At 52.7% G+C, this 14,198-nt stretch overlaps 7 protein-coding genes across 7 annotated transcripts; 3 read left to right on the forward strand and 4 right to left on the reverse strand.

Annotated features, from left to right (window-relative positions):
• Positions 1 to 13: 13 nt before the first annotated feature.
• Positions 14 to 1,073, reverse strand: BU26DRAFT_493847 (mitochondrial inner membrane protease-like protein ATP23). The gene is made up of 2 exons (XM_033826164.1): positions 490 to 1,073; positions 14 to 404 (listed from the first exon to the last, which is right to left on the reverse strand). Exons 1-2 carry the CDS (start codon positions 991 to 993, stop codon positions 177 to 179), a joined length of 732 nt encoding a protein of 243 aa, XP_033678006.1. The 5' UTR covers positions 994 to 1,073; the 3' UTR covers positions 14 to 176.
• A 219-nt stretch (positions 1,074 to 1,292) lies between these two features.
• Positions 1,293 to 2,912, forward strand: BU26DRAFT_570414 (glutamate 5-kinase; the record flags this gene model as incomplete). Its single annotated transcript, XM_033834006.1, has 2 exons — positions 1,293 to 1,347; positions 1,414 to 2,912. 2 exons carry the CDS (start codon positions 1,293 to 1,295, stop codon positions 2,910 to 2,912), a joined length of 1,554 nt encoding a protein of 517 aa, XP_033678007.1.
• A 422-nt stretch (positions 2,913 to 3,334) lies between these two features.
• BU26DRAFT_570415 (TIM21-domain-containing protein) lies at positions 3,335 to 4,101 on the reverse strand (the record flags this gene model as incomplete). The annotated part of the gene is made up of 2 exons (XM_033834007.1): positions 3,335 to 3,760; positions 3,808 to 4,101. 2 exons carry the CDS (start codon positions 4,099 to 4,101, stop codon positions 3,335 to 3,337), a joined length of 720 nt encoding a protein of 239 aa, XP_033678008.1.
• Positions 4,102 to 4,255: 154 nt separating this feature from the next.
• BU26DRAFT_523981 (AAA-domain-containing protein) lies at positions 4,256 to 6,353 on the forward strand. The gene is made up of 4 exons (XM_033830178.1): positions 4,256 to 4,417; positions 4,511 to 4,796; positions 4,916 to 5,288; positions 5,365 to 6,353. The coding sequence occupies exons 1-4, from the start codon at positions 4,352 to 4,354 to the stop codon at positions 5,948 to 5,950; spliced, it is 1,311 nt and encodes a 436-aa protein (XP_033678009.1). The 5' UTR covers positions 4,256 to 4,351; the 3' UTR covers positions 5,951 to 6,353.
• BU26DRAFT_124320 (uncharacterized protein) lies at positions 6,155 to 10,478 on the reverse strand. Its single transcript, XM_033819558.1, has 4 exons — positions 10,267 to 10,478; positions 9,660 to 10,122; positions 9,286 to 9,606; positions 6,155 to 9,236 (listed from the first exon to the last, which is right to left on the reverse strand). The coding sequence occupies exons 1-4, from the start codon at positions 10,356 to 10,358 to the stop codon at positions 6,360 to 6,362; spliced, it is 3,753 nt and encodes a 1,250-aa protein (XP_033678010.1). The 5' UTR covers positions 10,359 to 10,478; the 3' UTR covers positions 6,155 to 6,359.
• BU26DRAFT_124309 (HET-domain-containing protein) lies at positions 10,299 to 12,685 on the forward strand. Its single transcript, XM_033819556.1, has 3 exons — positions 10,299 to 10,795; positions 10,851 to 11,407; positions 11,465 to 12,685. Exons 1-3 carry the CDS (start codon positions 10,677 to 10,679, stop codon positions 12,649 to 12,651), a joined length of 1,863 nt encoding a protein of 620 aa, XP_033678011.1. The 5' UTR covers positions 10,299 to 10,676; the 3' UTR covers positions 12,652 to 12,685.
• BU26DRAFT_124310 (uncharacterized protein) lies at positions 12,686 to 13,124 on the reverse strand. The gene has a single exon (XM_033819557.1). It carries the CDS (start codon positions 12,998 to 13,000, stop codon positions 12,719 to 12,721), a length of 282 nt encoding a protein of 93 aa, XP_033678012.1. The 5' UTR covers positions 13,001 to 13,124; the 3' UTR covers positions 12,686 to 12,718.
• Positions 13,125 to 14,198: the final 1,074 nt, after the last annotated feature.

The following is a 14,198-nucleotide window of genomic DNA, read 5'->3' on the forward strand; positions in this document are numbered from 1 at the left end:
AGATGAAGTTGATCAAGAGGGGAAAGGAAGTTGGGAGAGTTTTGAGTGAAGAGCATGTTCAAAGGTGTGATATACCAACGCCATCGCTATGCATTCGAACCCTCCATACCTACCGTCTATTCAATACACGTTTAGTCTTCACACCCGATTACTCCCAAGCTTCGCGCAAACTCCAGTTAGCGATATATTTCATCGAACGGCCGGGTATCATTGAAGCAGCTATCCCACACTTCGTTCACAATCTTTGCCGCCTGTACGTCGTCCTTCACGCCGGGTCTCGCCATCATGGATAGCGTGGCTCGCCGCCTTACGCAGTGTTGCAGTTGCTCCGTGATGCGCCACTGGTTCTTTGTGAAGAATTCGCGGCTGAAGCGGCATTCGCCGCTTAATGTTGATGCTCGAATCTATATCCTACTGTTAGTGGCTCTCCCATCTCTACTTGTCTCGATCCTCCCCACTTGACGCTGGAGCAGGGGATGCGGGACGTACCTCCAAACATGCCTGATGCCTCAAATTATCCTCCTCCACCTTCCACTTCAAATGATCCCACGCATGTACCATCTCATGCGCCATCGTATCCTCCTGATGCCCTCTATTCCGAAACTTATTCGCGCACAGCATGATCCCATGATCGACATGGAAACCCCCTGACTGCTCCGCCGTACACATTCTACAGTGTATATTGCGTTCGTTTAAATCCCCGCCTAGTTTTCCCACCTCGTCTTTTAGGAACCGCACGATGGGCGAGTATTGCAGCAGGTAGTCCCGGTTCGATTCGCAGCGCTTGCAGAACGTTTCCGCTTTTACGGTGTCTTGCTCGGCGAAGTAGGCCGTTTCGAGAGGCAGGTTGCGGTTTCCGGTCATGCGACTGAGCATGATGGAGAAGGTGTTGGACCAGGTGTAGTAGTCGGGGTCGAGCTTTGCTTCGGGGGTCGGTTTGGTGGTTGTAGCGATTGGCGCGCCATCAGTGGGCGCTTCTTCCGATTTCGACATCTTTCGCACAGTCCGTTTGCACTCTAGTCGATACAATGAGGAAGTCGTCGTAGGGCGTGCTAGGTGGAGCTCGCTGATGTCGCAAAGGGCGCGTCTTGTCCGCAACAAGGCAAAAAGCTCGAAGCCGCAAATGCGGAGGAAATCGGAGGCTGTGATTGGTCAACCACAAAGGCGGTGGGGGTAGACCCTTGCTCGAAATTTAGCAACTTAAACAGAGTCATCTCTCACCACCACAGAAAATCACTCAGCTGAATACATAAGCAATTGAGTGCGCGCGAAGGGAGGACAGTGGAGGAATCATGGCGTTCCATATGAAGAGGCATCCGGGCCAATTGACGGTTGTGATCAAACTCGGTAAATCCACTTCTTGTACAAAGGACCCGCTGCTTGGGAGTTAGAATTACTTACGAACGGATACAGGAACGAGCTCGATTGTCGATGAGAAGACGCACCAGCCGCTGCTTTCGATCCTTTCTGTTATCGTCGAGACCGCTGTAAAACTGCATCAAGATGGGCATCGAGTCGTCATTGTGTCCTCAGGTGCTATTGGCGTGGGACTCAGGCGCATGGACCTGGACAAGAGACCGAAACATTTGCCAAAGGTGCAGGCGCTGGCGGCGATCGGACAGAGCAGACTTATGAGTCTGTGGGACCAGTTATTCGGGCACCTACGGCAGCCGATAGCCCAGATTCTCCTCACGAGGAACGACATCGCGGACCGGACGCAGTATCAGAATGCGCAGAACACGTTCTTCGAGCTACTGAACATGGGCGTCATACCCATCGTCAACGAGAACGACACCCTAGCTGTTACGGAAATCAAATTTGGCGACAATGATACGCTATCTGCTATTACGGCGGGTATGGTTCAGGCGGATTATCTGTTTCTGATGACCGATGTCGATTGCCTATATGATAAGAATCCGAGGACGAATCCGGATGCGAAGGCTATCACGGTGGTAGAAGATATCGCTGAGCTGGAGGCGGATGTGAGCAGTGCTGGTTCTGCTTTGGGAACAGGAGGCATGAGCACGAAGATCGTTGCGGCGAGATTAGCGACAAGTGCTGGTGTTACGACGGTTATCACGAAGTCCTCAAAACCTGGGAACATTACCGCGATCATAAAGTACGCGGAAGCGCAGAGGGCAGCACGGATATCGAGCCGCAACAGCATGGTCAATTTCCAGGACGAAGGCGTCCCTCTGGCGCAAACAGCAACTCTAAACCTCCACGCCACAAACCACGAACTCACCAGCACAACCGCAACTCCTCATGATACTCTAACTCGAACGCCATCTCCTCAACTCGTCGAACAGCCACCTCTTCATACCCGCTTCCTCCCCATCTCCCACCCCATCCGCGACCGCTACTTCTGGATCTTGCACGGTCTCGCCCCTCATGGAACCATTTACATCGACCACGGCGCCTGGCAAGCACTAACCGACAAAGCCGGCCTCCTCCCGGTCGGTATCGTCGACGTCGACGGCCACTTCGCCCAACAAGAAGCTGTTCGCCTCGTCGTCGTAAAGCGCCTCTCCTCCAACTCCCCCAAATCCCAACCGGTCACTAGCCCACCGACCCCCTCTCGCATAATCCCAAACCCTCACATCACGCACCCCGCGCTCATCCACTCGCACTCCGCCTCGTCATCTATGACTATCGCCCCTCCGCCTTACGAACTGCATAACCCCGCGCCTTTTGAGATTGGAAGAGCGGTAGTGAATTACGCAGCGAGCGAGATAAGGCGGATCAAGGGGCTGCATAGCACGCAGATTCATGAGGCGCTTGGGTATGCGGAGACGCAGTATGTCGCGCATAGGGAGAATATTGCTTTTTTCGGCATAGAGAAGAGTAGGCCGAGTACGCCGAGTTTTGGGAGGAGCACTAATGAGGGGGGTTTGGGCTTGGATGCGCACTAACGGGGAGATTGGTTTGCTTGTTTGATTGCGTTGATTGCGTTGATTTATGGGGTTACCCCGGAGTTGGGCTTCGACTGGAAAGTCGGCTGAAAAACTGCGCCTCCTACGTGCTTGCGGGACGGTCATTGGAGAGTTATATCATTTTCCCGGTCCGCCTGTCATTTCAGGCATGGCATTCCGCCCGTACCCTGGCGGTGGCCATTGGTGTTCGTCTACTTGGGCATGAAAGCTTCATTTTGATCCCAATCGCCTGTTCTACCCCGAGATACCGTGCCTCGGCCATACTCATCACCTCTCTGCATCTTGTTCAATCTTCCTGTCCTCGTGGACTTTGACCACGTCAGATCCTCGCATTTCAACGTGTCGTAGAGCATATTTTTTGCACTCCAAGATTGTCTTTTGCGCCCAAGCCTCTTCCGGACCTACCACCACCGCGCCCCGAAGATCTTAGGCGCAACTTTGCTGTTCTTCTTCTCGTCCCCATTCTCCAAATATATCCTCTGGTGTCCCTTAACATCTACCGCAAGCGTGTGATACTCAAACTCGTTCTGGCTTGGCCGTTTGGTCAAATGAGCGTGGACCACACCCTGGCCCAACGGTCCTTCGACATAAAACCTGAATTTTAAATGCTCAGTACCCCAATTATCGGTCTCCACCGTTGAAGCAATAAAGCGATTGCGCGCCCATCGACTCCACGAAGCCTCGCCATGCGCGGATATCTTGGAGCCATCGCCGAGCAGCTTTTGGCATTGCGGATCGCGGCGTATGCGGTCGGTTGCGCGGTTGAAGTGGGCGGTTTTGGAGTTGGTGCTGAAGACGTCGCTGAAGAGGAAATATCCCACTGCACCCTGTATATCGTAAACATCTAGCTTAGAGGAGAGAGGGCAGAGCGTACGGTTAAGACGACGCCTACTATCACGATGGAGAGGTTAAAGGATTGCTGGACTGTTCGCGCGGCTTTTTCGCCCGGTGAGAGCTCGCTCCAGCGTACGGTTCCCGTGTCATTTGCTACTGTGACTTGTCTTCTGGGAGGCGGCGGAGGAGGAGAGGAGCTATGGGTAGTTGGTGTAGGTCGAGATGTGGAGAAGGCGATGCGGGCTGTTGTTCGTTTGCGCGGGATTACATGCGGACGCCAGGTAGCGGGGCGCAGGAGCTGAATTGCTTCCGTCGGTCTATATATTGCTGCCATTGCGCTGGTCATGATTGCTTCTGTGCATGTGCTCGTGCTCGTGCGGAGTGAACGTGGGAGTGGAGCTTCGAAAGCGGAGGCGGATAGATCCTAGCTGCCAAGGCCGAGGCACGTGTGGCGCCAGACGACGACATCTTTTGGGAGGCCAACGCATTCGGCGGCGACACTTTAGCACCTCAACACGCGCAAAACCCCTTACTTCCACCTTTTCACAAGCCCTCGAGAGTATATTCACAGCAAAGAGGGCAAAATGAGCGGAAACAAGAAGAGTAGCCTAACAAGCTACCTCCCCGACATCCTCATGGCAGCCGCCGCCGTACGTGACCAACCCACCACATGCGCCTTCCCTCCCTCCCTCCCTCCCACCACTCTTTACCATGCCTCCAGCCCCATACTAACAATTCAATAGCCCCTAATAGCCTATTTCGTCATCCGACAGCTCCTCTCACGCCTTGACCCAGAAGCTCAACAAAAAGAAGAAGCGCGGCAAAAGGCCTCGGCGGCGAATCGTAAACTCGACGCCATATTAGCGAATAAGTCACGAAGAGATTATGATTCGGACAGCGAGGATGAGGAGGAATATGGCGGCAAGAGGTGGAGAAGACCAAGGATAGAGGATCTGAATTTGAACGCGTATGAGCAGACGATTGCTATGGAGGTAGTGGCGCCGGAGGAAATTCCGGTGACATTTGATGGTATGTTGTGATTTGCTCTTGGAGAAGTGGCGAGAGAGGGGGAGATAGAACAGCATGGAATTGGGGTGGTCTGAAGCTTGGAAAAGTGAAGATGACCAGGTGTGCTAATAAGTGGACAGACATCGGCGGCCTCGACCCCATAATCGAGGAACTCAAGGAATCCGTCATCTATCCGCTCACACTCCCACACCTCTACTCACACTCCTCGTCCCTCCTCGCTGCGCCCTCGGGCGTGCTCCTCTACGGCCCTCCCGGTTGCGGTAAGACCATGCTGGCGAAAGCGCTGGCGCATGAATCCGGCGCTTGCTTCATCAACCTGCACATTTCTACCTTGACCGAGAAGTGGTATGGCGATTCAAATAAGCTAGTCAACGCGGTGTTCAGTCTAGCCCGGAAACTGCAGCCCAGCATCGTCTTTATTGACGAGATCGATGCAGTACTGGGCCAGAGGAGAAGTGGAGAGCACGAGGCAAGTGGCATGGTAAAGGCTGAGTAGGTCGTCACGTTTTCTTCCCCTCCAGTTCCAATATTCCGCAATATTCCTCGATCGCGTGATTGACGAATACAGATTCATGACGCACTGGGACGGCCTCGCATCTACCATCCACACCGGCTCTACAACGCCCCAACGAATCTGCATCCTCGGCGCCACGAACCGCATCCAAGACATCGACGAAGCCATCCTCCGCCGCATGCCCAAGAAATTCCCCGTCGCCCTGCCCAACGCCAGCCAACGCCACAACATCTTCTCCCTCATCCTACGCGGCACTAAAATCGACCAGCCGAACTTCGACCTCAACTACCTCGTCCGCGTATCCGCTGGCATGAGTGGCTCGGATATCAAGGAGGCGTGTAGAGATGCAGCAATGGGCCCGGTGAGGGAGTATATCAGGAGAATGAAGAAGGAGGGGAAGTTGAAGAGGGGCGTAGATCCGAAGGAAGTCAGGGGGTTGAGAACAGAAGATTTCTTTGGACGGAACAAGGCTGCGAGGGATTTGGAGACGCTGGATGATGCGAAGAATTCAAGAGATGCGGGTAGGAGGATACATACGACTGAGGAGAGCGAGGATGGAAGTAGTGTGAGCACGGAGAGCGGTGAGGAGAGGTTTAGGGATAGTGCATATCATGATGCGGATGCGGACGCCGTGAGGTAGACCCTCAGTGTTTGAGCGAGGACCTTGTGTCGGATATGGCGGATTTGGACGGGATCTTGGATACACTTGTATTTCTTGGCGTGGACATCGCGGCTCTACACGTATATATGGGTGGCACGTCTTTCGAACGGAGTAGGTCGGTTTGGCGGTCTTCACCCACGGTGATCTCAACTATTGGACTGGATGGGTGGATGGTAATGGGTCATTGTTCGAATAGAGGGGGAATGGTAGTCACGGCGTCGCGTTGCATTGTGTTGTAGTGCATCTGAATAGAAAGCCTGGAGGGATTGGCCAACAACGAATTGCAAACTCGTGCGACGTACGCACGTCAATACTCTTACATAGGGTAATTGCTCATCTATGGCCCGGGGTCGGAAGCGCCTTATCGACCTTGCGTGTGACGTAGAATCTAACGTGGCCAGGAGTTCGATGACCAGGGAATCATTGACAGGTACCAGACCAAGTCCCAATGATCCCATTGAAGCGCGAGCTCAAACGCAAAGTTGCCGTCGTTGTTGCGCTGTATCCTGTCGCATCCAGCATTGACAAGGAGCTCGCACACGGAGAGATCGGACTCGTCTCGAGAGCATGCAAAATGGAGAGGGGTGTTGCCTTCTTTGTCGACGCAGTGAACGTCAGCCCCGAGCTTAACGAGGTCCGAGATGACATCGCCGGGTGCGGCCAGTGCCGCTAGGTGTAGGGTGGTGTAGCCGCACCTGTCCTTGTGGTTGATAGTTCGGCGGATAACTCGCAAGGCTTGTCTCGAGAGGTGAGGTTTACGCAGCCAGTCGATAATACAGTTGTTTCTGGAGAGGACGGCATGATGCAGCGCCGTCCACCCGTATGGGTCAGTGACCAGGAGATTGGAGAAATTCCGCAAAAACAGGCATCGGAAAGCTTCTATACAGCCCATCCGCGCAGCAACTACGATAGGATAGGAATGTAGTCCCCCCTTCACAGTCTCGTCCAGGGATTTTTCGTCAAGGAGATACAGTAACCAGGACTCGAGATTCCACTGGGCAGCGAAATATACAAGAGTTGCATCCTTTTGCATGTCTTCTCGTGTCGCTGCCCACGTCTTCCAGTCTTGAGATAGTAGGAAGTCGAGTGGACTTCCTGGATGTGCTCCTTCCTGGTCGGCGGCAGCGGCATGGTGTACCAGCATGTTTCGGGAATAATACCAAAGCGCCGGGGGGTTGTAGACGGCTTGTTCATGCGAGGATGTCGATCGAGAAGAGCTGGTGTCTCTAAGGACCTCGCGAGAGACTATATCTGCGGGTGCGGAGGCAGGTTGTAACGGATCTTCTAGCCCCCGTACATATTTCATCATAAGGTCTCTACTATATCCGACATTGCGCGAATCCGTTTCATCGGCGAATGCTTTCCAATTTGCTTGGGACGATTTCCCCGCGAGCTGTCCGGGTTGTGTATCGTCCGAATAAAGCGAAGGGGCTGACGAGGACGCCGAAGATCCCAGGCTCATGGCCCTGCTCGGTGTGCGCTGTAGAATTCGAGCCTTCCTAGATTGCAAAGAGGGAATCATGCTGCGGATCCGCCATATCCCTTTCTTTGAAGCGTCGACTTGGCTTTTTCGTTTCTCTGCACGAGCTGGCCCGACCCAGAACGCCCGCTTCATTTCTTCTAAAAAGCAGTATCTGATGCAAACATCAAGGATATGCAAATGTCCTGCTGCCCGAGGGTTCGTGATATTGGGATTTAGCAAAGCGAATCCATTTTCCTTGAGAAAGAACGTTCGAACGGAAGGATGTATGACCTGGATGTATTGGCGACTCTCAAAGGATCCTGCTCCAACCCCAAGAGAGCCGACTTCTGAGGGGGTGGCACTTGGGTCTATGGGGACCTGTCGATGTTTGACATCCACGAACCCACGGCAGACGCGTTTTATTCTTTGAATCAGGAGGTCGTCAGATTCTGTAAACGTCTCCGACACTTCCCATTCTTTGATGGATTGGAGAAAAGGATTCTGAATGAAAGCTAGCACATGGTGCCACTCATCGATGGTTAAGAGGCGGGCTGAGAACAGAACCCACTGTAAAACGCCGATCATGGTACTGGTTGTGATCGGATCAGCCTTTTCCGTGAAACGGACAAGAATGTCGCGATAAAGGCCTTTCAATCCTCCCGGTGTCTCATCCATGAGCGCTTTGAGGAACTGGAAATCCCGGCCGTCATGTAAATGTTTCTGTATGAGATCCACGACCAGGATCACCCACAGGAACACACCCGATGCTTTTTCGATAATGGAGTTTTGTAAGAAGCAGTAATGATCTTGACTCAAAAGGCTGCCAGCATGGAGTCTTCGATGTACATAGAGTGCGATATCGTCCTGGTTGTGGTCTTCAATGCATATGCGTTCGGATTCTTCGTCTGTTAACGGAGGCGAACCTTGCCAGGAGAGGCAGATCTTGAGTGTTCTCTTCGAATTTCTTGCGTGAGCGACGGAAAGCATGTCCTGAAGAAATCGCACAAGTTTGTCCGCATCCATGCATTCGTCGACGGCGTCGACGAATATGATGACTTCGTCCGTTCGAGGTTGGCGAAACAAGTCCATGACCGCTTCATGGAGCTCGCCGGGATGCCATCGCTTCTCGTGGGGTAGCAGTAGCTTCGAGCCATACTTATCCATAAACTTTAGAGCGTCCTCTCGAAACGAAGGTATGCGAAAAAGCTGTGAAAGTAGGGAGCGGGAAACGTCTGATGAGGTGCGATTCAGAACGGCATCCTTCGAAGAGGCGAAAAAGAAGGCTACAACGTTACGTATCGGTGTTTTGCTTTGATGCTTCAGAGTCGTGACAACATGCCTCATCAGAGTCGACTTGCCCGACCCCAATTTCCCGGTGAGATAAAGGATCTTCGGTTGGTCCGAGCCGCGGCAACTATCAATCCACGAATTGAATTTCGGCAGTCGAAAGATCCATTGACAAGTCTCATCGAGGGGCATGGTAATTTCGTGCTCTGCATCACCCATGCTGTCGTAGCTAAGTGACGCTAGTAGCTCCAGGAAGTCTACCCCGAATTTTGACCTCGCATGGTTGGCAAGGCTATCGAGTGGGTCATCTTCGGGCTCCTGTTGCGACTCCAAGGTGTCCAGCTGCATTACTTGCAGGCCCACAATCTTTTCATAGTAGTGTTTCAACTGTGGGCCAACCTTTCGCCAATTGTCATCATTCGGCCCGCTGAATCTGCACATTCCTCTGTGGTCTGCGTCAAGTGACTCAGCACGTTCCTTTAGATTGAAGAGGAGGGAAGATTCGTCTGAGACGACCTGCTAAAACGTCAGTGAGTACATGTGGCGTAGGGCGGGAGCCTCGCACCTTGTCACCCAGATGCCCTATCCCTGCACCAGTGAACGCCCGACCCTCCTGGTATGTTTTGACGGTAAAGTTGGAGGTATCCCACACTTCTGCGAACTTATCTCCAGTGCGGAAAAGTTCTCCGTTCTTCAATCCCAGGGTATCGAGGAGAGAAGGGTTGTTGTTCATTAAAAGGGCACTTGCAAGTTTGCGGCCTCTTTCTCCTACCGAAGCCCAGTCTTTGCTACCCCGGTGCGGAGTACCCATGAAAACGACAGCAGCCGTCGAAGATACAATGCTGTGTAGGTCCTCTTCCCGTGAGTCTGATGACAGTACGAGCGCCTGCATTCCTGTGTTAGCTCTTTCGGGCTTTCCCGGCGTCTTTTCGAGCTTACTTCTTTGACTACTATCCCGCCTAAAGAATGGGCAATAAATATGATGGGTAGCCCGTCAAGCCTATGCAAAGGAAGTTGATACAGAAAGTTCTTTCCGATCTGATAGATATGATCCTTGTTCACTCTTTCATAGCCTGCAATCTTCGTGTCGTATCCATAGACCGAGATTCGAGCCCGCGGGCATTCTGATGGCAACAGATCTAACGGCCAGTACACCTCTGAAGCTTGACTGTCTTCGGTGTCTTTTGTGGGTTTGCTGGATTTCTTGACTTCTTCCTTGTCCATCCACGCTGTATTTGGCCATGGTTTTGAAAGGCCCAACTGGGTGAAGGTCCCGTAAACAAGACCGCGACTCTTCTTCTCTTCACTTTTTCTCTTCGATTCTTTCTTCTGTTCATTTTTTGAAAGTTGGCAAGCCCACGTGTGGTAAGGATCGCCTTGCAGTCCATGTACGAGAATAATCCTGAATAGCCATTAGCAACTGCGTTCAGCGCATAATTGAGGGCGAAAGCATGATTCGAAGAGATGAGGCGATGTAATTATTGACGAGAGGTCGAACGGCAGGCCCACCTGTGGTCCGAGCTGACACAAACTGGAAAGCACCTACTCTACGACCGGCTCTCTATCTTTGGGTCTATACACCTCTGTGAACCCCGTTTTCGCAATATTGAGACTCTTCACCGCCGAATGCACCGTCATTGTCCATGATTAGCTTGCCTCGCCGTCAGGCTGAGAGCTGAGTCCCAAGCGGCTCTTAAATCCACTAACCCCAGAATGGAAGGCCCGTGCCAATGAGGCATGGTTTTGCCTTCACGCCTCAACTACGAAGATACGTGCCTTTTCGAGCTATTCCTTCTATATGATTCATCTCTAAGCTGGTGATATGCATAAAGCTGGCTCGCGCCTCCTCCCTGAGAGTGCGGTTAAGCTTCAGCCAACCTAAGTGTGCAGCCTAACGACACAAGCGTCTTCCTCAGCTCTATCTAGTTTTTCAACTACAGACACAACATAGTCCCAATGTGTTCTCTCCCTGTTATCCATTCTACCCCTTCGGTGCAACCCGGATCTGACGCCGGGGTTCCTAGCAACCAGCAGCGGGCGTCCATGGGAGGACATGGCCCTTTCGAAGGCTTTGGGTATGCAGCATGCCCACTTCCCTCTACATATCAGCATGCACTAAAGCCCCGAGAGAAAATCCACCAAGGGACATGAAATCCGGCTCTTGCATCTCCTACCAGGGAATCAGGACGACGACATAAAATGCACGTCACAGGTGGTGAGCCTAGACGTGTACGAGGAATATGAGACACTATCATACGTCTGGGGGAGCCGAGCTGAAGAAAAGAGCGTGGAAATATCCGGCCATACCTTTCTCGTTACACAGAACCTCCACGATGCGCTCAAATACCTCCGTCGTCCGACCGCTCCGAGAACGATATGGGTAGACCAACTCTGCATCAATCAATGGGACAACGATGAAAAAGCGCGCCAAGTAGCCATGATGAGGGATATCTACAAGAGATGCTCTCACTGCCTGATCTGGCTGGGAGAAATATCCGAGACAGCCGACGGGTTCTCTGTGCGGGATGTCGAAACCGCCTTCGACTTCGTCCGCGCGGTGGCAGCGATAAATACCTCGCCCATTCAAGAGCTACCTAAACTTCTTGCCGAAACCGTGGAAGGCCAGGGAGCACGCAAAGCTTTTCAGGCCTTCGTTATGCACGGCAATCCCTGGTGGTCTCGCGTCTGTAAGCTAACCTTGTGGTATGAATACTGAGTACTTGCTAATCACGTGGCCACATTAGGGACCGTCCAGGAAGCTTTACTTCCTATATCGGCTGAACTGATATGGGGACCTCTCTGTCTTTCTTGGGAAGATGTCGAATTCGCAGCAGTCCAGCTCTGCAGGCACTTTCCGTTCCCATTCCACAAAGAGCTGGAGCGGCACGGCGAACTCATTGGACTCTTCCTGTATCCCGTTCGCGGTCTCTCTATATCTAGCAACGGTGAAGAGCCGCTAGACCTGCTAATGCGATGGCGGTATCGGGAAGCCACGGATCCCCGAGACAAGGTCTACGCGCTGCTCGGCCTACTGACTTCGAATGCACTTGCTAGCGCGCGATACTGTAACTATGACATCTCCCCGGCTGCTCTGTTCACCCGAGTCACATTGGATTTGATCCGACAAGAAAAGGGACTCCGGCCCCTTCTCGGTTCTGCCGAATTACGGCACGTAACTCCCGAGTTACCGACATGGGCCATTGACTTTGCCTGCTCCAATCGCGTCCACGGAATGCGCCAATGTAAGTGGTGGAACCATTCTCATCGGTACAAGCAGTTTGCCGCGTGCGGGAAGGTCGGACTACCGATGGCGTTGTGGAATGAAGGGGAACGCTTCTCTTTATCTGGGGTTCTCGTCGACAAGATCTTGGAAGTAAATGAAGCTTTTATGGTCGATGCAAGCGAAGCTATTGATGACGGCAAGCTTCGCGATGCAATATACGGCTGCCACGAGTTAGTTGGCCGTCACAACGGCTGGCTCACAGCTTCTCAAGGAGAGCATGAAGCATACATCGCAGGAGGCTCATGGTCTAACGCACTCTGGAGGACAATGATCGGCGACTTAATAATGCTCGAGGCTCCGCTCAGAAGAGCTCAAGCATATGATGAGGAGGATTTCTACGCATTTCTCGAGGAAGGGGACCGCGGTCGGCTCTATGAGTCGCTTTGCGGTATGGTCGTGAATCATGCCTTCTTCATCACCGAGAGGGGATATGTCGGCTTTGGTCCCACGGACGCCCAGATTGGAGATCAAATCTGGGTCTTCTATGGAGGGCAGGTCCCATTCATCATGAAACGATGTGTCGAGCATAGCGGCGCCGACGATGAGCGGCATGAGCTCTGTTTAATCGGGGATGTGTATGTGCACGGTATCATGGATGGGCAAGCAGTCCAACCCGGTAGCCAGACACGAGTCGCCTTCATAAATTAGCAGCTGGGTATAGGAAAGAGTCAAGGAGGACGGCATCTCACCAAAGGCAGGGAGCCAACAGAGTCCGCTAACTCAACGACCGCACATATCCGCACTCGTCCACCTCCAAGGCCGCAGTCCCTCGATCTCGGTCAACAAATTGAATCTCGTTCCAGTTTAGTCCACCCCTGGACCAGACACTTTCCAGATCAGAGGATGGACCGGACTCAGATCGCCGAACACGGCAACATAGCTCTCGCGGGCACGGACATATCCGCATGCAGTTCCAGTCTCGGCGCTCGTTCTGTGAAAACGCGACCCACGTCGCGCAAAGTTCGTCTTCCGACTCGGACTCACGTCCAAGGCTCATACATGTCGTACACTATCCCAAGCTAAGAAGTACGGATTCTTATTAAGCTTCTCTAAATGTCTGGAGGAGATGTCATCGGGTATCTGAGACATCGGCCGTCGAAACGAGAACGTTGACCGGAGAAGCTTATTTCTCCGAGGTTTAGGATGCTTGGGGAAGCACGTGGCACTGTCCGTTTGAGGTGAAGAGGGTTTGGGTTGAGGTTCGGGGACGGACTTCGGCGTTTGAAGCATGTGATAGTTGGCCGATTAGCTGGCCACACTACAGAGTGAATGAGGAAAGTGTAGGGTTTTGAATGAGAGAAGGGGTGTCTCCGTATGTATGGGGAAAGATGGGTTGTGGTTGGATCGATGCAAGCCGACGCATGCACGAGCGTGGTTGTGAGAGGTTGTACAAGATGGTCTCGCAGAGAGACGCTGATAGCGGAAACTTCGCAATGACTTAATACGGGGGTGGCCGTTCAAGAATGGACTATGATAAAATTGCAAGTCACAGAGGATAGTACAGAAAGGATGCTGCTGAAAAGGGATAGCCATAATGGGACGTAGATGAGAGGAAGTAAGGAATGACCAGTTCGCCATACGGTGGACATGTACTGGCGCTCATCAGGATTCTGGCGCACGCAAGGAATTTTACGCTCCGAATTCAGGATGCATGGCTCGCGAAGCGCATAGTGATTTGATGCTGTTGTAGGTGAGTAGAGACGTGGAGCCGACAGTCAGTCTAGAGAGATGCTACTCCTGTTAGCACGGTCACCTGCAATACTTCCCGTCCGTCCAACATACCCATACTACACTAACGGACCTTCACCTCCCCAAAGCGGCACATCGCATGCCAATTCCGGCCAACCTCACCGTTATCCGGAAATTACGCATGCGTATCCCGTCCTCTAGCCTTACCTAACGCGCCAGAGGGCGGCTGCTCACCGTTAACGCAGCCGCTGCTATGCTTGCCAACTCAGTCGAGGCGTTCGGAGGATTTGTAGAGCCCCAACCAAGGTCTCACGTCATCCTGGGCGGACCGACCAACTCTAAATTTTGCCCTGCCCAACATGCCAACGCGATTATTTGACGGAAAGAGGAGCCACCAACAAGGCGAGCCGCTGCGGCTGCGCTAATGTCAGGCGCGATTATATGGGAATATGGTTGGCGCGTATGGGAGATTTGGCTTGGAAAAAAAAATGTTGGATTGGAAGTAA

This window comes from Trematosphaeria pertusa (genome assembly GCF_010094035.1).
Source record: "Trematosphaeria pertusa strain CBS 122368 unplaced genomic scaffold BU26scaffold_18, whole genome shotgun sequence".
NCBI classification, from domain to species: Eukaryota; Fungi; Ascomycota; class Dothideomycetes; order Pleosporales; family Trematosphaeriaceae; genus Trematosphaeria; species Trematosphaeria pertusa.

Bases quoted from the DNA above. Each gene is read 5' to 3' on its own strand.
- BU26DRAFT_493847 (XM_033826164.1), bottom strand. From the start codon at position 993: ATGTCGAAATCGGAAGAAGCGCCCACTGATGGCGCGCCAATCGCTACA. The intron at 405-489 runs GTACGTCCCGCA...AGTAGGATATAG, and splicing joins GGCATCAGGCATGTTTGGAG to ATTCGAGCATCAACATTAAG.
- BU26DRAFT_523981 (XM_033830178.1), top strand. From the start codon at position 4,352: ATGAGCGGAAACAAGAAGAGTAGCCTAACAAGCTACCTCCCCGACATC. The intron at 4,797-4,915 runs GTATGTTGTGAT...ATAAGTGGACAG, and splicing joins AATTCCGGTGACATTTGATG to ACATCGGCGGCCTCGACCCC. The intron at 5,289-5,364 runs GTAGGTCGTCAC...TGACGAATACAG, and splicing joins AGTGGCATGGTAAAGGCTGA to ATTCATGACGCACTGGGACG.
- BU26DRAFT_124320 (XM_033819558.1), bottom strand. From the start codon at position 10,358: ATGACGGTGCATTCGGCGGTGAAGAGTCTCAATATTGCGAAAACGGGG. The intron at 9,607-9,659 runs GTAAGCTCGAAA...ACAGGAATGCAG, and splicing joins GCGGGATAGTAGTCAAAGAA to GCGCTCGTACTGTCATCAGA. The intron at 9,237-9,285 runs GTGCGAGGCTCC...ACGTTTTAGCAG, and splicing joins TAGGGCATCTGGGTGACAAG to GTCGTCTCAGACGAATCTTC.
- BU26DRAFT_124309 (XM_033819556.1), top strand. From the start codon at position 10,677: ATGTGTTCTCTCCCTGTTATCCATTCTACCCCTTCGGTGCAACCCGGA. The intron at 10,796-10,850 runs GTATGCAGCATG...AAGCCCCGAGAG, and splicing joins GGCCCTTTCGAAGGCTTTGG to AAAATCCACCAAGGGACATG. The intron at 11,408-11,464 runs GTAAGCTAACCT...TGGCCACATTAG, and splicing joins TCCCTGGTGGTCTCGCGTCT to GGACCGTCCAGGAAGCTTTA.
- BU26DRAFT_124310 (XM_033819557.1), bottom strand. From the start codon at position 13,000: ATGAGCCTTGGACGTGAGTCCGAGTCGGAAGACGAACTTTGCGCGACG.